The following is a 21,658-nucleotide window of genomic DNA, read 5'->3' on the forward strand; positions in this document are numbered from 1 at the left end:
TTACATACTTATTTCAGCATGTTACACTTAACTGGCACATATTACATACTTATTTCAGCATGTTACACTTAACTGGCACATCTTACATACTTATTTCCTTTCTTATTTCAGCATGTTACACTTAACTGGTACATATTACATACTTATTTCCTTTCTTATTTCAGCATGTTACACTTAACTGGTACATATTACATACTTATTTCAGCATGTTACACTTAACTGGCACATATTACATACTTATATCAGCATGTTACACTTAACTGGCACATATTACATACTTATTTCAGCATGTTACACTTAACTGGCACATATTACATACTTATTTCAGCATGTTACACTTAACTGGCACATATTACATACTTATTTCAGCATGTTACACTTAACTGGCACATATTACATACTTATTTCAGCATGTTACACTTAACTGGCACATATTACATACTTATTTCAGCATGTTACACTTAACTGGCACATATTACATACTTATTTCAGCATGTTACACTTAACTGGCACATATTACATACTTATTTCAGCATGTTACACTTAACTGGCACATATTACATACTTATATCAGCATGTTACACTTAACTGGCGCATATTACATACTTATTTCAGCATGTTACACTTAACTGGCACATATTACATACTTATTTTAGCTTGTTACACTTAACTGGCACATATTACATACTTATATCAGCATGTTACACTTAACTGGCACATATTACATACTTATTTCAGCATGTTACACTTAACTGGCACATATTACATACTTATTTCAGCATGTTACACTTAAGTGACACATATTACATACTTATTTCAGCATGTTACACTTAACTGGCACATATTACATACTTATTTCAGCATGTTACACTTAACTGGCACATATTACATACTTATTTCAGCATGTTACACTTAACTGGCACATATTACATACTTATTTCAGCATGTTACACTTAACTGGCACATATTACATACTTATTTTAGCTTGTTACACTTAACTGGCACATATTACATACTTATATCAGCATGTTACACTTAACTGGCACATATTACATACTTATATCAGCATGTTACACTTAACTGGCACATATTACATACTTATTTCAGCATGTTACACTTAAGTGACACATATTACATACTTATTTCAGCATGTTACACTTAACTGGCACATATTACATACTTATTTCAGCATGTTACACTTAAGTGACACATATTACATACTTATTTCAGCATGTTACACTTAACTGGCACATATTACATACTTATTTCAGCATGTTACACTTAACTGGCACATATTACATACTTATTTTAGCTTGTTACACTTAACTGGCACATATTACATACTTATATCAGCATGTTACACTTAACTGGCACATATTACATACTTATTTCAGCATGTTACACTTAAGTGACACATATTACATACTTATTTCAGCATGTTACACTTAACTGGCACATATTACATACTTATTTCAGCATGTTACACTTAAGTGACACATATTACATACTTATTTCAGCATGTTACACTTAACTGGCACATATTACATACTTATTTCAGCATGTTACACTTAACTGGCACATATTACATACTTATTTCAGCATGTTACACTTAACTGGCACATATTACATACTTATTTCAGCATGTTACACTTAACTGGCACATATTACATACTTATTTCAGCATGTTACACTTAACTGGCACATATTACATACTTATTTTAGCATGTTACACTTAAGTGACACATATTACATACTTATTTCAGCATGTTACACTTAACTGGCACATATTACATACTTATTTCAGCATGTTACACTTAACTGGTACATATTACATACTTATTTCAGCATGTTACACTTTACTGGCACATATTACATACTTATTTCAGCATGTTACACTTAACTGGCACATATTACATACTTATTTCAGCATGTTACACTTAACTGACACATATTACATACTTATGTCAGCATGTTACACTTAAGTGACACATATAACATACTTATTTTAGCTTGTTACACTTAACTGGCACATATTACATACTTATTTCAGCATGTTACACTTAAGTGACACATATTACATACTTATTTTAGCTTGTTACACTTAACTGGCACATATTACATACTTATTTTAGCTTGTTACACTTAACTGGCACATATTACATACTTATTTCAGCATGTTACACTTAAGTGACACATATTACATACTTATTTTAGCTTGTTACACTTAACTGGCACATATTACATACTTTGGGGTCTATTTATTAAAGCTTCAGCTCTTAATCTGCCTGTGTAATTTAGTTTCAAGATATATCAAAGTGTGTACCCTATCCAAAACATTATAGTTGTTTTTGTTTCCAGATTTGATATTGCGTCTGATTAATTTTGACATATTTTACGCCTGAATTAAGCCAAATTCGAACAACTTTGCCACGTTTTTACACTGTCTAGTCTCAAACTCGCATCAAAATATCTGCCTGGATAGCAAATGTGTATTCGCCACGTTCTATGTCGTGAACTCCATTTAGAACAATAAAAAGCTAGTGTTTTATGAAGTTGTATTCAATGTCTGCAATTATCCGTCATACGACGCATACGGGTGCCAATATTGTTTTTGCCTGTTGTGGTATTGAAGCTTTAACAGACCGTGAGATAGTGCAGAGGTTCCATCTTTCAAGGCAATCAATTCTGATATTGTTTGACCAGATAAAGAACTATTTTCATCCAGTTACATTTAAAACAATCGCTGTCCCTGGTATGTTGAAATTGTTGGCCGTTCTGCATTTCATGGCCACTGGGTCTTTCCAATCTGTGTCCAGTGTTATGGTTGGCATAAGTCAACTGACATTCTCTAGACACCTAAGGACTGTATTAGATGCAATATACACAATATTTAAGCATCATGATCGCCTCCCTGAGACAACAGAGGAATGGCAATCAGTGAAATGTAGTTCTTTCATATTGCTGGCATTCCAATTATCTGCGCATTTTTAGTTAGATTTTGCCGACGAAAAGAGATTCGGATAGATTGAAGTGATGTGGAATTTCTCACTTATGCTCGTTACTACTTTTTGATCCTTTAATAAATGTAACCCAATTTATATGCAATATTTTATTCTGGCACTTTATTATGTCCCTTAACAGGGGCCCTTTCCAGTCACTCACTTCCCTTGTCACTTACCCTCTATAATATACCATACCTGAATCCAGTGCTTTTATTGTAAAAAACAGTGCCAGTACTCATTATTGATTGATATATTGTGCTCAGTAACTTGGAGAAAAGCAAAAAGATAAAGTTACAAAGCTTGATATATTTTGCAGTACCCTCTTGTGAAAACTAGAGTATTTACATGAAGATTACAAATATTACCTGTCATGAGATGGCAGAGATGGTTGTACTCAGTACCGGTGGGTACCCACACAAAAAAAAAGCCCTGGCTGATTCTACATACCCTGGTGTATCCCTTGCCAATGATAACAGGGTACATGTACCACAGTTTGAGAAACTAGATACCATTAAACTGTTTCCCACAATAATAATCTTATCTTATATTATATATTTGAATAAACATTTCTTACTTATTACAATTTGATAATTCTTTTGGAAAATTGAAGAGCAAATAAACCACAATATAATTACTTTTTTTCTTTAAATCAGCAGCTCATCTGCCTCCCATGGTAGATCAATAAGTTGCATAAAGCTAAAAATATTACTATTTATAAATCATCAAACCATCAAACAGGATTATCTAAAACAACAGTGTACTAAGCACAAGAAAAAATGGGCATAATGTATCATTATAAATAAAAAATTGAATTAACAAATGAGTTAGTTTACCTAAAATTAAAAATCACCAGTTTCCATTTCTGCATTATACTCTTTGCTCACCTTTCTGAGAGATAGCAACAATCTTTCATTATTTATACATTTTTGTATGGATCAAAGAGACAAACAAAAGTACAGAGATAAAATGTATTTAAACAAATATGTTACTGGAAGTAGAATCCTTTTGAGATCATAAATTACACCATTGATTGATTTAAAAAGTGAAACTGTGAGAATGTAAAACAGACAGATTTACCGTATTATTGTAAGAGGGGAGCAGAATGGTTTGAGATCAGAATGTAAAGTAGCCTATGTACAGTCAGAGAAAGAACTTAATGCAATGGACGAGGAGAGATAAGTACAGACTGTACAAAAATAGTTGCCATTTGTTTTCTAGGTAATCCTGAAAAACATGAAAAGTGGAAAAACTTTTATTTTTGAAGCTAATCGATGGTTGTCAAGAAGTCAAGGAGACTATGATATTCTCTGTGAGCTTCCTGTTATAGAAAATGGAAAACCTATTTACCAAGGTAGGTTTTTAGCTTCATTTTAAGTAAACTTGTTCATGTGATTAAACATATTGTTATATTCTGTTTCATATTATCTATAACAAAATGACATCATAAATGATATACAAATGGAATTCCCATGGCAACACTTTTAACACTTATCAGCTCAGGATGGTTTTAGAATAGAAAACATGAATTTAACAATTGTAAATTATTATTTTCTTTTCCTTACACACTACAAAGGGATCAATCCAAACACCATAATGTTGCTAATACATTTTTTTAAACATTTTAGCCCACTGTTTTGCCCTTTCTTTGTGTCTTACTATCTCCTTTTGTGAGACGTTTTTTGTAAAATTATGTGAGACGATAATAGTAAACCACTGCCACAGCGAGAGAAAAAAATGTACAATATAAACGTCTGAGAGCTGTTAATCATTAAAAAGGAAAAATTAATAATCAACTCTGCTAATGCAGTGAATGGGGTAGATTTTACAAGCAGCGGATGCTGCAATCTACCCCCGTAGTTTTAGTTTCCGCTGAAGCAGCATTCTTAAGACCGCTGAGGTGGAGGACAGCGACCAGCCTGATCAGAAATAATCGGGTTGATAGACCCCCCCTGCTAGTGTCCTATTGGCTGCAAATGTGCAGGCGGCGGTATTGCACAAGCATTTCACTAGAATGCTTGTGCAATGACAAATGCAGACGGCGTATGCTGTCGGCATTTATCGATGTGCGGTGGACATGATCCGCTACAGCAGATCATGTCCGCCCGCAGAATGATAATACGGCCCCAATGTGTCAATACCATATGATTGAATATCATAAAAGAATATTATGAAAGGGACAATAAGCATAATTAATTACTGCATTGCCTTAAAAGCATTGCAGCATAGACTTCCAACGCATCTGAAACATGTTTTCAGTAGCGAGTCTGATGATTGTTTGCCACCAGCCATTTACAGTAAAAAAAAATTCTTACTGTCCCTTTAATATTTTAGTATGATGAATAAAAGTATAAAGTATTTTTTATGGAGTCCTGTGAAACTTGGGATACTATTAAAAAACACTGCATATGATAATATAGGAACTGGAGATATTTCAGTTGCTGAATAGACCTCTATAACAATAGGGTACAAATTATTTTCATGCCACATTCGTAATGCCTTGGCTATGTTTTGTACTTTGTTAACAAACTCCATTATGCCATTTCTGTCATTTAACATCGGGCGGAGAACCTTTCTAATTCGTTCACATTTTGATTTAAACATGAATCATATCTATCTATTAAAGGAACATTAAAGCCATTTGTTTAGCTATACATAGTATAAGCAACGAATCCCTGCATTGCAAAACATCACCATGCAAAATGAAGGTTTTTAAAAAAAATGTATTCTCTCATTTTCTAAGCAACATTCGTATGGTTTTGCTGTCTTAGAGCAGTTCAGGGATAGAACCCTTGATGCACATTAAGTCCAAACACAATTATAACAGTGTTTGAACCTACATTATTGAACTTCTAAACAGGATTTTGCCTTTGTGAGCCAGAGTTCAATAATATAGATAATAGTATACTATGCTGTTGGCACAGCAACACACTGTTTATATAGTGACGTATACCTGTTGCATAGACATATACCTGTTGGATATAATATAATATAAAATAAATACATATAAAATATATTTATCAAATATAAAGTATACGATTTTAGTTAAAGAGAAAATTATGGAAAGGAATGTGTGAAATCAGTGCCTCCATAGTAATGAACACATATACAAAAGTTCTGCATGAGTCAAAAAAATAATTATGCACTTATTTGTGTTTGCCTTTTTCTTTTTAATAACAATGTTACTCGTTAAAGACTGAGGGGTTTTAATGATTTTGCTACCATAGTGCAGCTGCTCACTATACAATAAGTGAATCGCAATGCCAGAACAAATGGATACAGTCATTATAATGGAGAGCCGAATGGAGGTTGCACATATGCGCATCCCTTACAGTAAGCGCACCCGCTCTTTAAGTAATAAGAATATTATAATTATTATTTTTCATGGAGGTGATGTGGGCCGCACAGAATTAGGTTGTGGGCCGCAAGAGGCCTGTGGGCAGCTAGTTTGACACCCCCTGCTTTACAGTTTCAGTACTGTAAAAATCCATTATAAGAAGATGTCATAAATTCTTCTAATGAAAACCTGTAGTCTTCTTCTTGTTTTCAGATCACGCCAAACCTGGAAACTGTGCTTTTATAATCAATAAATGTAAATATTGGTAAAACAATACTTTTAAAAATATTAAAAGACCTTCATGGCTACACACAACTGGTATTCAGATGGTTTAGCAGTGATGAGGATAGGATCTGATTGCAATATGTTCCTTTTTAACTCATGATAACGCAATCTCATTTTAAAGTGAAGACATCAGTACTAATAGTGACAATTACGACAGTGTGAGCGTGACGTAGATTCAAATGTTAACAGAAAAAGATTGCTCCATGCTTGTTCTAGCTGTTGGGATCTTCCTCCTCTCACTTTTCCTGCAGATACTCTAAGCTGTACAGAATATCACATACTCAACTTATATACATATGTAAATGAACCTAAACATAAGTAAATATGTGCCCTGGCCACTGTAATAGTAATGAATAATAATGTATTGGTAATGAATAGAGCTTTAAAGGGACAGTCTACCATAGAATTGCTATTGTTTTAAAAGATAGATAATCCCTGTATTACCCATTCCCCAGTTTTGCATAACCAACACAGTTATATTAATATACTTTTTACCTCTGTGATTACCTTGTATCTAGGAACCTTCTTCCAGCCCCCTGATCACATGACTGTGACTGTTTATTATCTATTGTCTTAAATGTAGCATTGTTTTGTGCTAAATCTTAAATAACCCCCTGTGCCTGAACACAGTGTTATCTATATGGCCCACGTGTACTTTCTGTCTCTTTGTGTTGAAAAGAGATTTAAAAAGCCTGTGATAAGAGGCAGCCCTCAAAGGCTTAGAAATTAGCATATGAGCCTACCTATGTTTAGTTTAAAGTAAATTGGAAAGTTGATTCAAATTAAAAGTCCTATCTGAATTATGAAAGTTTAATTTATACTAGACTGTCCCTTTAATGAATTGATACTATGTATGCAACTACACCTGTTGCCTATCCAGAGTGTCTCCTGTTGCCATTCCAGAGTGTCTTGCACATGTGCAGTATAATAGAATGTTTCAGAAAAGTCTTGGAATCTTTGCAAAGATGTCCAAAAGGCCACTTCATTGATTTATCAAGTGTTTTGAGGTGTTACATTTGAAAAATCAAAGCTGGACTTTAAGAGGTGTTGGAAAGTCTCTTGAAAATGGATTGTGATCACAGAGAACATTTTGGCCCCATATTAAAAATTGGAAATAGGGCTAAATTTCTGTGAGACAAAAATGTGATTGCGGGTGTGAAAAATAGCCAAAAAACTCGCTATTGTGATTTATTCTAGTTGTATCAAATTTTGGGGAAACATTTCACATTCATTTTCTTGCAAAAATTGTTGACTTTCCATATAATCAATGTAACAGAACATTTGAATACTAACATTAAAATGTTAAATCTCCAAGACTTTAATGTAAAAATCTATGAGACTCAACATTCAAAAGTGTTTAAATGTTACATTTAAATATTCAGATGTTACTTTCAATATTTCAATGTTACCGTTCATTCTACACAAATGTATTTTTTATTATAAAAAACAATTTTATTTCATGCTCAAAGACATATTTCAAATATTACAAATGCAAATACTAATGCAGAAGAGTGTAATTACAGAACTCCCCCACACTGTTCTCTTAAAGTCTACAATTGGCTTCAAACCTAGGCTACAAAATACCTCAATTGAATTAATATGACTATGTGTAGATACTAAAGAGACATAAAACCCAAATATTTTCTTCCATGATTCATGTAAAACACGCAATTTTAAACAACTTTCCAATTTACTTCTGTTATCTAAGTTGCTGTTTTCTCTTGGTACCCTTTGTTGAACAGCATACCTAGGCAAGCTCAAAAGTAGCGATCCACTACTGGGAATTAGCTGCTGATTGGTGGCTGCACTTATTGCCTGTTGTCATTGGCTCATCCAGCATGTTCAGCTAGCTCTCACTCTCAGTAGTGAAATATCAAAGATAGATATTCCCTTAATTACCAATTCCCCAGTTTTGCGTAACCAACACAGTTTTAATTATACACGTTTTACCTCGTAAAACGTGTATAATTACCTTGTATCTAAGCCTCAGCAGACTGCCCCCTTATTTCAGTTCTTTTGACAGACTTGCAATTTAGCCAATCAGAGCTGTCTCCATGGTAAATTCACATGCATGAGCTCAATGTTATCTATATGAAACACGTGAACTAATGCCCCCTAGTGGTGAAAAACTATCAAAATGCATTTAGATTAGAGGCGGCCTTCAAGGTCTAAGAAATTAGCATATTATCCTCCTAGGTTTAGCTTTCAACTAAGAATACCAAGAGAACAAAGCAAAATTGGTAATAAAAGTAAATTGGAAAGTTGTTTAAAATTACATGCCCTATTTGAAACATGAAAGTTTTTTTTGGACTTTTTGGACTAGCAAATTTGATAATAGAAGTAAATTTGAAATTTGTTTAAAAATGTATTTTCTATCTGAATCATGAAAGAAAACTTTGGGGTTTTATGTTCCTTTAAATAATATTTTTTTGTTTTCTGTTTTAGTTGTAAAATATCAAGTGCATGTCCTCACTGGAAATATAGAGCAAGCAGAGACACAGGCTTCAGTTTATATTTGTATCCATGGAGAAAGAGGCGACTCAGGAAAACGACTATTGTTTAAATCAAATCTTCCAGTAAAATTCCAAAAAGGCCAGGTATGTGGTCTTTGATTTTACCACCAGGAATAGTTATTTTACTCATCTTCAAGGCTCTGCTGTGTTTATTTACTTACAAACATTGTGATATACATATTTATAGAGAGTCTGTTTTAGACAAGAACTACAAATGTGTAGAATTGCAATTTCCATTGTTTACATCTTTTTTTAGATAGATGTGTTGCATAAATGATCTGTGAGATCGATTTTGTTTCATAAATCTGGCTATCAATCGATTTTTTGAACAGTGAATAATTTAAATCTTACTTTACTAAACATTTTTAAGGGACATTAAAAACTAAATACATTTTCTAAGCATAGTATATTGAGGTTATTCCTGTCTCCCTCTAACCATGGGAGCCGCCATGTTGAAATCTAGCATTCACTTAATTCCATTGCCGACGTTTGCAGATGGGCAGCAACTCTCCTTCAGAAGCCTGCAGTCAACCCTAGAATCCATAATGGCTGTCCCCATGATTAGAGGGAGGTGCAAGAAATGTATTTAGATCTAGATTACAAGTGACGCCCTAACAGTAGAGTGTGCGCGATATTGAAATATCATATCTGTGTTGAAAATAAATGTGACCGCATGAGCACAAGCTAAATTTGCACTAGTCTGGTTAGCGTGATTGAAGACCTCGGGTTAGGGCTAAAAAGAAGTTGCATTAAACACAACATAGGTATATATGCTTTGGCGCCCTTTCCACCGAAATACTTGAAAACAATAAAAATTATTTTTATTGAATTTTAATACTTTTTGTACAGTACATATTTTACATTCTAATGTTTTTTACATAGGCAAAAATGTTCTTAGTATTTTTAAATATATATTCCTACATATATATATATATATATATATATATATATATATATATATACATATATATATATATATATATATATATATATATACATATATATATATATATATATATATATATATATATATATATACATATATATATATATATATATACCTCTATCTCTCTATATTTATTTTTCCATTTACACTCTCCATTGAAGGCTATGGGGAGAAGAAGTTAGCATAGTCACAATATCCGAAGTCCTACAGTTAGCATGTGACGGCTTTTGCTCATGTGCAATCTTACCTTCAACTTGTAATACGCATGCTAGCCTTGCATTCATTAAAAGTTTAGTTCTGGGGGTGTTTGTGTGCAAGCGAAAATGCTACATAGTGCACCACTTGTAATCTGTCCCTTAGTGTTTAATGTCCCTATAAATGAATTAAATTGGTTATAGTTCAAAATGATTGTGCATATAAGAGAGCAGCAATTCAAAATGTTAAAATGTTTAAAACATTAAAGGTGTTAAAATGTATTTAGAAATTAACAGGAGATGTCTTTTTGTGCACAAACAATTCTTATGGACAGTTTGTTCAATGGTTGATAAGGGTAAATCCCATGGATGGACAGAGGCACCCTTTCATCACCATATAAAAAATGTAGTTTGATTTTGATTTAGAACCATCTTCTTTTAAAATAAAAAAAATATATAAAAAAAAAACTAACAACATTTAAAATATTTTTTTTTTTCATGGAACATAGTAAATATTTTAACATCCATTTACAATAATATTATAAAAGGTGTAGTGATGACTTTGTATTGAGGTCATTTTGTAAAATTCCATAGGTTGATTCAAACATTTATTTTTGGGATTATAGATGGTGACTCAACACCATAATATAATGCTATGCTGGGGCACGGAGAGCAGTAGCTTTGGATATACTATGCCATGTTGTGCTCACCCTTTAGGTTGATGTGTTTGAAATTGAAGCCGTGTCACTTGGAGAGCTACATAAAGTACTTCTATGCTGTGAGGCCAGTCACAAGTCACAGTACTGGTTTTGTGAAAAAGTAATCATCAGGGAGCGTGGGATGAATTCTGAATATATCTTCCATTGTGAAAGGTAACATTATTTATACTATCACAGTTCTACTTTTTTTTTTAATCTTGTGTATCAGTATTCCCTCAAGGTTACTTACATATTTGATGTCATTTTTATGGAAAATGTTTCCACTTTTGTTGGTAAAATCTATATTTTCTATTTAGTAAGAGTGTGCTTTTTGTCATAAATGTATCTTTCATCTTTTATATATCTATTGCTAGACATATTTTAAATTCTGTATTATAAGGAAAAAAATACTGTTAAACTGTTTTCAGACTAGGACATAGCTATATTTATATATGAAATATCATGAACATAGATAGCAGATTGAGTAAGAATAGCCTTTTGTGTTCAATAAGAATTAATATATTGTTCATGTACAGTGGGTATATATGGTTATTTCTTTATCACAGGTTTAGCATTGTTTTTATATCATTCACCATCCACACAGCTACTGAGACAACTGGAGATGTTTGATATAATTCTAAACTAATATAGGGCTATATTACGAGTGGTGCTCTAACTGTTGCACATGAGTGATAAGGGGTTTATCATGGCTTTTTACATACATTTAAAGTAGTGAGCATATTACAAGTTGAAAGTAAACATGTTCGCTTGAGCGCAATTGTGCTCGAAACACATAACAATTACATTTAAAAGTACAGTTACACTTACACTGTCCAATAAAAATGATTTTAAAAAAATATTGTTTTTAATACGTTAAACTCAAAGTTCCCACATTTTTATTATGAGGTCTGCAAAGCTTCACAACGTAATGTCAAAAGATTTTAAGTACTTCCAAGAGTATCACTACTTTTGATGCCACATAAGAACTAAATCATTTCATTTACCTTTATTCCTGTCTGCAGTGTAGGTTTAATTAATTTTCAGGATAATTTTCAAACAAATTTAAATTATACTCCAATATCCTATTTAAATTAAAAATGATTTTCTCTTTTAGTTAAATTTCCTTAAAATATTCAAATGTTTTTGTCATATCACCGATCCCCCCAAAGGCGTATAAACATAAAAAGATCTGCATTCTAATATCCTATTCAAGTAAAAACATATTTCCTCTGGTATTTACTTAAAGGAATATGAAACCCAAGTGTTTTCTTTCATGATTCAGATAGTGCATGCAATTTTAAACAACTTTCTAATTTATTTGAAAAGCAGGGACATAAGCTCAGGAGCGTGCACATGTCTGGAGCACTGTATGACAGCAGTGTAGCAAGAATGTTATCCATTTGCAAGAGCACAGGAAGGCAGCACTATTTCCTACCACGTAGTGCTCCAGATGCCTACCTAGGTATCTACAGAATATCATAGGAATGATGCAAATTTGATAATTAGGGGTTGATTTATCAAAGGCTTCGCAAGCCTTTCGACCCCATATGATTGCAGGTTGTCACAAGAGAACCTGCACAATGTATTTAACAAGCACCGGCAAATTTTAATCTCCCCGGTATAGTCCGACCGGGGAGATTGACACAGCCAATCACACGCGGGCAGGGGGCGAGATTGCACGCGAGCGCAAAATAGCTCTTGTGTGCAATGCTGAATTCTGCCGGTGGAATTCAGCCTGCCAGAGGTGAGCTGCAGCATATGTGCGCCCCTGTCCGCCTCAGCTTGATAAATTGCCCCCTTAAAGTAAATTAGAAACTTTTTTAAATGGTATGCTCTGTCTGAATCACACACAAACAAATAAAAAAAATTGGGGTTTCAAATCCCTTTTAATTTACTTAAAATACTTCTGTCATGTCACCCCCCCCAAGCCATACATAAAAGGAAGAAGATCTGCAGACTAGACTAGTTATAAAGGGAACTATATTTTATCCACCATGTATCCAACAACAAAGGCAAAGAGGGAATCTTGAGACTGTGTTTGAGAAAACATGACCTAAGAGCATATGTAAATAATCTTTAAGTATGTATAAATAAATACAAAAATAACAAGCACATATAACATTAATTGTATTTTATCTATTTTCACACAAACCAACAGATGGCTTCCCTTCCTTTCTGGTGGTGTACTTTACAAGGAAATTGAACTTCCAGTGCAAGGTAATTTATGTGATAAAAATGTTATGATTGGGATTAATATGTACATATAATGATATGTTATTTTTGTTATAACCTGTATCCTGGTAGTGTATTTGAATTATATTAGCACCAATGATTTTACCTTTCAACATGTAATACTAATAATGCAAACTAAGCTGTGTAATCTCTAAGGCATTGTAAAAAAGTTTAGAAAAAGGTAGTCATAGGCAGAAATATTTATTTGCTTTTACTTTTGTTGTAATGAATGTGTAAATGTGTAAGTCCCAACCTGCATTTCTTCAATTGGATTGAAACTATTTAGTTTAAATAATTTTTTATTATCATTTTTTTTTTGTACAAGAATCTTTAAAGGGACACTGAACCCAAATTGTTTCTTTTATGATTCAGATAGAGCATGCAATTTTAAGCCACTTTCTAATTTATTCCTATTATCAATTTTTCTTCGTTCTCTTGCTATCTTTCTTTTAAAAAGAAGACATCTAAGCTTTTTTTTTATTCAGAACTCTGGACAGCACTTTTTTATTGGTGGATGAGTTTATCCACCAATCAGCAAGAACAACCCAGGTTGATCACCAATAATGGGCCGGCATCTAAACTTTCTTTCTTGTATTTCAAATAAAGATACCAAGAGAATGAAGAAAATGTGATAATAGGAGTAAATTAGAAAGTTGCTTAAAATGTCATGCTCTATCTGAATCACGAAAGAAAAAATGTGGGTACAGTGTCCCTTTAAATAATAGCATAGTTACACATTGAACGATTTATATAGTTGCCTGCTTTCAATTGTCACTCAGAGAGATTCTCATACATCTGGAAGTGTCCATTATAACCTCTCATGCATAGTAAGCATAGCTTAAGTCTGTAGTAGACCACTGTTAAATAGGTTAAGGGAAGATTGTCCAGTATTGATTTAGCAAAAGTCTTCAAACTGATCCCCTACTATTTAAATTGGTGGAAAGTTTTCTCTCCCCTTTAATGTTCAGTGTCACATTGCTCAGATTAAAGGGACACTGAACCCAATTTTTTTCTTTAGTGATTCAGATAGAGCATGCAATTTTAAGCACCTTTCTAATTTATTCCTATTATCATTTTTTCTTCTTTCTCTTGCTATTTTATTTGAAAAAGAAGGCTTTTTGGTTCAGACCATGGACAGCACTTGTTTATTGGTGGGTGAATTTATCCACTAATCAGCAAGAACAACCCAGGCTGTTCACCAAAAATGGGCCAGCATCTAAACTTACATTCTTGCTTTTCAAATAAAGATACCAAGAGAATTAAGAAAATTTGATAATATGAGTAAATTAGAAAGTTGCGTAAAATTGCATGCTCTATCTGAATCACTAAAGAATTTTTTTGGGTTCAGTGTCCCTTTAACTTGTACAGGCAACACAACTTGTAACAAGATGAAAAAAATGAACATTGTATTATTAATCTTAAAGATAACAATACAAGCTTGTTTCAAATGTGGTTATTTATCTACAGTTTTAGTACTCTAAAGAAATTAGCTACTGCCCCGAGTGCATGTTTCCTTAGAATATGTAGAGTGTAAATGATGAAGAGATGACCCATTCATTACTATTCCTATCTTCTACCCAGATTATTTCTATTTCTGTGTCTAAGAGCTGTTCTGTACATTTTCCACTGGTTTTCGGTCCTTCATAATCCAATAGCACCATATTTTTTGGAACTTTACAGTGGAACCATCAATCCAGGATGCATGTTCTGACATAGTGTATACATAATTGATTTTTTCCATGATTTCTACCCACTTAGGTATGCCTACTTTCCAATGTCTGGCTATACATATTCTAGTGGCTGTGCATATTGTTCTAATGAGTGTGTTTATAGCTAAATTATATGGTTCCATATGTTCGTTGAACAAGGCTTGTATTATCGTCAGTCTAATGCTTTCAGATAGTAATTCACTCAGTAGCTCTGACACCTTGGAACAGATATGTTGTACTTTAGGGCACTCCCACTGCATGTGTAGATAGGATTCTTGTACAGGACATCCTCTATAGCATTGTCTATTTGAGTTCGGGGAAAAATAAGAAGTTTTTATTGGGGTTAGATACCATCTAAACATGGTTTTTATGCAATTCTCTTTAAAATCTGCACTAATTAAACCTTTACTTGAATTTTGAAAAATGGTGTCCCAATAATTTTTTCGAATTCACCTTGCCTTTAACTTTTTCCCATCTCTCACACACTAAAAATTTGGTAGTATATTTAGCTTTTTGAATAGCAAGGTATATTCGAGATATCGTTTGTTTCACTCTTGTACCACTGCTACATATGCTTTCTAAAGGAGTGTGGCTTTGTGTAGTGGTATGAGGATGGTATTTGGCTATTGCTGACGATACTTGAAGGTACAGAAACCATTGCAACTTATGTGGATGGATTTTCGCTTGTAACTGGTTAAAGGTAGTGACCTTTCACCTTTCCATAACATCCGCTACTCTATAAAGACCCTTGTTTTCCCATTTGTTTAATTTCTTGTGAAATTCAGTCGAGAGTAAGTGCTTAATTGGTCTAATTAAGGAATTGAATGGTATCAGTTTTAGAGAGCTGGTCAGGGTCGTCCATTGACTTATCATGTCTTTATATACAGGTGAGGTGATCTCTGTAGGGTGGGGTGCTTTCCCGGGCATCCATAATATGTCTGCTGGATGAGCATATCCAAATCAGCTTCTATTTTGGCCCAGATTATATCGCTGTGGTTTTTAATTAATAAAGTAGTCTGCGCTAGTCTGGCTGTTTGGCAGTATTCTAATAGATTTGGGATACCCACCCCTTACTAAATGTTTATGTTGCTGTAGCACAAGAGAGGCAATTCCTGCTCTTTTATACCCCCTCAGAAAGCTGAGTAGATCTTTTTGTAGGTTGTTAATGTCTAAAAGAGGGATATTAGTTGGTAATGTTCTAAATAGATAGAGTAGTCTTGGTAGAACATTCATCTTTATGGATGATAAATGGCCATACCATGAGAATCCTCCACTCAGCCATTTCCCCAGATCTTTCCTGATTGTTTTAAATAGGGGGATGTAATTCAACTTATATGTCCTTATAAGTCTGAGATGGATTAACCCCTAAGTATTTAATTGATGTCTTTGCCCATCCAAATTCAAAATTAGCCTCAATTAGTTTTTTAGTGTGCTGCGGGAGTGTAATTGGCAGAGCCTTACATTTGTCTAAATTAATTTTGTATCCCGAAATGTCTGAAAAGTCTCTCAGTGTATTGTATAAGTTGGGTAGGGAGATTAATGGTTTTGTCAAAGTAAGGAGAACATCATCTGCAAACAATGTCAGTTTGTAGTTGTTTTGGTTAATCGGCACTCCATGTATGTCTGGTGAATGCCGGATGCAAGAAGGCAAAGGTTTTATGCACATGGCAAATAGGAGTGGGGATAATGGGCAGCCCTGCCTGGTTCAGTTTAGTATTAGAATGGTTTTCTGCTGCTCTAACTGTGGCTGTCGGACATGAGTAAATCCCTTTTATAGCCTGCACAAATGGACAATGAAAGCCCATTCTTGCCAGTACCTCCAGCATATATCCCCAGTTCACTCTATCAAACACCTTCTCCGCATCCAGGAACAGAAGCAGAGAAGGCATTTCCGTCTGTTTTAGGTACTCAGTCAACAATATTGTATGTCTTATGTTGTCTGGGGCTTCACGATCAGCAATAAATCCCACTTGGTCTGGGTGGATTAATGAAGGGAGATGTTTTTTTTCAGTCTTGCGGCCAGGATCTTGATTAATTAAGGAAATAGGTCGATAGCTCTGACAATAATTGTTTTTTTCCCCTGGTTTGGGGATCACGACTATCTTTGCTTGGAGTATATCCCGGGGTATGTCTCTTCCCTGTAAAATATCATTGAAAAACTTCAATAAGTGAGGGGTTAATGTCTGTTTAAATAATTGGTAATACTCCCCTGGAAACCCATCCGGTCCTGTTGCCTTCCCTGGCTTAAGATCTTTAATGTCAGTCATAATTTCTCCTACAGTCAAGTTGGCATTCAATTCCTTAGCTGCATCTTGGCTTAATGTATTTAGCTGTGCTCGACTCAGGTACTGAGATAATAGCGATTGCGTCTGGGGGAAGAATTGGTTTTAGACCCATTGTATAGAACCCCATAATACTGGGCAAAGCTATCTGCGATTTCTTGGGGGTGTGAAGTGTATGAACCATCTAGTTTTTGTATAAGGGGGGTGGAAAACGTTTTTATTTTCTCTCAGAGTTTATGGGCTAAGTATTTGTCTGGTTTATTTGAGTAGATAAAATAGTGGGCTTTTAGTTCATGGGATGCACTAATTGCTGCTTCATTTAGTATTTTTGCTAATTCCAATCTTTTTGCTTGCACCACTTTAAATGTTGTTAGGGACAGTGTCTGAGGGTGTTTTTTTGATCAGTGTATCTATTTCTTTCTGTAAAGCGTCAGTTTTAGATCTCGTAACTTTAAGGTTTATAGCTTTTTCTTTAATGAGCAAGCCTCTAATAAAGGGTTTATGGGCAGCCCATGAATAGATTGGATTTCTTGTGGAACCCACATTTATTTTCCAGTATTCTGTCATAGCACATAATATATTTTCCCTAATCTCTGGATTCCTGAGGATGTTAGGGTTATAAGTCCAGGAACGTGATCTAGAGTGTCCTAATATTCCCTTAATATCTACTTGGACAATAGAGTGGTCTGACCACACACAAGTGTGGATAAAAGAAGAGGTCAAATTGGGGATTATCGTTTGGCTTAAGTATATATAGTTTAATTTTGAATAAGTTTTGTGAGCATGTGAGTAATATCTATAGTCCGTAGTCTCCCCATACAGTGTGTCCCATGAATTTATAAGATTATGGGCCGCTAATGAGTTTTTGATTGATTTGAGCATACAGTTTTGTCTTTGCTGTTTATGTGTCAAGTTACGTGATCTGTTTCTCCTGTGTGAATACATAGATATATTATAGTCTCCTCCTAGAACAATTCTAGATTGTGACCATCTAGTCAGAAGTTGGAACATTTGTTGGAAGAAGGCATCTTGCTTCTCATTTGGCACATAGATATTACAGAGTGTAATCTCTGTATCTTGTAGCCTACCCCGTACTATTAAGTAGCTCCCTTCAGAATCTCAAATTACTTAATCTAAAACAAAATCTAGGGAGTTATGTATTAAGATAGTAACTCCCCACTTCTTTTATTCACTACTGGCATGAAAGTGTTGGTAGAATTATTTAGTCCAGTATTTCAATATTGAGTCTTGTGTAAAATGTGTTTCCTGCAAAAACAATAGATTTGCTTAAAGTTTAGAATATTGAGTCAGGGCTGTTTTATGCTTTATGTCAGTGTTTAGTTCTCTCACATTGTAAGATATGAGTTTAAAAATAGGAACCATCACTCAATTATCCCCCTGTCAACTATATCCAGGTTTACCTTTCCATTTTTCTTAAAATCTTCTAATGGGTCATCGCATTTTTATTTTCCCAGTCTAGCACATGATTTGCTTTTTGATAACCAACATCAATATAACAAGCCGTATAAAACAGTGAATTAACAGAAGTGCAATAATTAACAAAAACCGCGAAATAACATTTAACAAAATGTGTATACATGGTATCCACTTAACAAATAGATATATGGGTGCAGAGCGCACCACAAATTTTAATTTTAACTGTCAAGAAACAATTTTTCTAGTGGTTTTTCCAACAGATAAGGGTGCCGCTGATATCAGCTAGTGGAGCAAATCTCTATAATTGTTCAACCTGGCTACAGAATTATTTGTTGTCTAACTGTAGACATTTCCTTCCCTCTATTTGGGTAGGGTGTTTTTATTGGTCTAACCAGATACACCACCGGCAAATAGAGTGTGCCGGATCGGTGTCAATAAGAGGCGCCAATATAAAAAAATAAATGATTTAACGATAAATAGTGAAAAACGATAAAATGTCAGATATACTAATAATAATAAAAATACCTTCAACAAATATCAAAATTAAATAATAAATAAAATCAAAATAATATATCATTGATGATTCTATCGCCCATTAAATAAATCTGGTATGGATGATAAAATTCAAACATCAAATATGTAACACATATATTACACAATAATGCTGTAAAACATGTAGTGGTAACAATTAAGAGTCCTAATAGAACTTATCCAAACACATAGGATTGAAGGAAGACCAAATCCGTAGACAGTCCTCAGACAGATCCTCTGGTGTGTCACTCCACAACACAAACACCATGAATCTAGAATACAAAAAGTAGAGGGCGCCACATGATGCAGATCATACTAAAAAGAGATAGGAGGTGGTAGTGGGCAGAGAAAACTACTCACGTGATCCAATGCACCAATGTGCAGTGCAAGCAGGCCGGATCCAAAGAGTCGACCGGCAGACTCCCAGGCAACTGGAAACTAGTCAGATCCTCGTCTCACCAAAGGGAGTCCAAAGATACAGTGTGATTCCCACAGGGTATCTCAGGCCACAGCAGATAAAGTGGCAAAAAATCTCCTAGGTGTGGTGGTAGATGTTAAAAAGCCACAGGGAGGCAGAGGGTTAAAAAGTCCAATGAGAAAAAGTGCAGCAGCAAATTGGCAAACTGTATATTTATTAAAAGATTAAAAACAACAACAGCAACGCGTTTCTCTGTGTCACAGCATGGTTTCATCAGGCTATACAAACATTTACAAAGCTGCTACACTTACAGTTAATGGCATCCAATCAACATGCAGTAGATTTACACACCCACAAGTTACACAGCTGTTCAGAGTACAAATTATCACATCACCTTATCTATTCGTTCTATATATGAACAATCCCTATAATTCATGATCTATGTTTCCACAGGACAGCATAATCATCTACTTTGTAATAAATATAATGTATATAGCAACTGTATCTATATCCACAAGAGCAATATTATAATGAATTTAAAGAAAATAAGTAGTGACTGTTGTCAAAAATGTCATCTCTTAGAATGTCCAATCATGTGCAAGGGGCGTGCATAAAGAAATACGGCACATCAGAATTACAAAACATATAAAATGTGTCATCGTGACAAATAGGGATAAGCTAAACAAAAGCGGTTGTGTGACGTCTGGACACTATTCCTTTTACTCTCCACCCTCATTCACTCTCCCACATTATCTGTCACACTTTTACTTACATTTATAATACATGATTGTAAATAATACTTTTTACCTTCTTTTGTTAGATCCTGATACACAGATTCTATGCACCCCCTCTTGGGCCATTGCGGATCTGTAATACACTTTGACCCGCAACCGCTTTTGTTTAGCTTATCCCTATTTGTCACAATGACACATTTTATATGTTTTGTAATCATGAAAATATAATAGTACTGTATTTATACACCATTATTTCCCTTTTTGATCTCTTTGAGATATAATGCGCACTATTTGGTATGTTTGTTTATTATTCTGATGTGACGTATTTCTTTATGCACGCCCCTTGCACATGATTGGACATTCTAAGAGATGATGTTTTTGACAACAGTCACTACTTTCTTTCTTTAAATTCATTGTAATATTGCTCTTGTGGATATAGATACAGTTGCTATATACATTATATTTATTACAAAGTAGATTATTCTGCTGTCATGTGGAAACATAGATCCCTGAATTATTGGGATTGTTCATATATAGAATGAATAGATAAGTTGATGTGATAAGTTGTACTCTGAACAGCTGTGTAACTTATGGGTGTGTAAATCCACTGCATGTTGATTGGATACCATTAACTATAAATGTAGCAGCTTTGTAAATGTTTGTATAGCCTGATGAAACCATGCTATGACATGGAGAAACGCGTTGCTGTTGTTGTTTTTAATCTTTTAATAAATATACAGTTTGCCACTTTGCTGCTGCACTTTTTCTCATTGGACTTTTTAACCCTTGGCCTCCCTGTGGCTTTTAACCATCTACCACTACACCCAGGAGAATATTTGCCACTTTATCTGTTGTGGCCTGAGATACCCTGTGGGAATCACACTGCATCTTTGGACTCCCTTTGGTGGGACGAGGATCTGACTAGTTTCCAGTTGCCTGGGAGTCTGCCGGGCGACTCTTTGGATTCGGCCTGCTTGCATTGCACATTGGTGCATTGGATCACGTGAGTAGTTTTCTCTGCCTACTAGCACCTCCTATCTCTTGTTAGTATGATCTGCACCATGTGGCGCCCTCTACTTTTGTATTTTTATTGGTCTGTCTTTAGTATAATCATGGATCTTACACCCGCCTAATTTAATCACATCTCTTCCCTAAAATATAACAATATTATACACAGTTGATATTCTAGGCTGATGTAACCTAAAAATAAGTGTAAGTGTAGACAAGTATACTTAGCTATATAATGGTTTCCTCATTCCTTTCTGAAAAAGATGACTGATTGGCAAAAGCTCGCTTCTGTGTCAGGGTTTTTGCAAGAGGCTGGAGTCCCAAAGACGGCTTGA

At 34.4% G+C, this 21,658-nt stretch overlaps 1 protein-coding gene across 1 annotated transcript in view; it reads left to right on the top strand.

Moving 5' to 3' along the window:
- The window catches only part of RP1 (RP1 axonemal microtubule associated), a 550,286-nt gene that overhangs the window by 394,217 nt on the left and 134,411 nt on the right, over positions 1-21,658 (top strand). Inside the window, exons 19-22 of the mRNA XM_053715884.1 lie at positions 4,221-4,353; positions 9,067-9,218; positions 10,992-11,146; positions 13,131-13,189. Coding sequence (XP_053571859.1) covers positions 4,221-4,353; positions 9,067-9,218; positions 10,992-11,146; positions 13,131-13,189 — 499 coding nt within the window. The remainder of the gene's footprint in view (positions 1-4,220; positions 4,354-9,066; positions 9,219-10,991; positions 11,147-13,130; positions 13,190-21,658) is intronic.

This window comes from Bombina bombina, chromosome 5, assembly GCF_027579735.1.
Source record: "Bombina bombina isolate aBomBom1 chromosome 5, aBomBom1.pri, whole genome shotgun sequence".
Taxonomy (NCBI): Eukaryota; Metazoa; Chordata; class Amphibia; order Anura; family Bombinatoridae; genus Bombina; species Bombina bombina.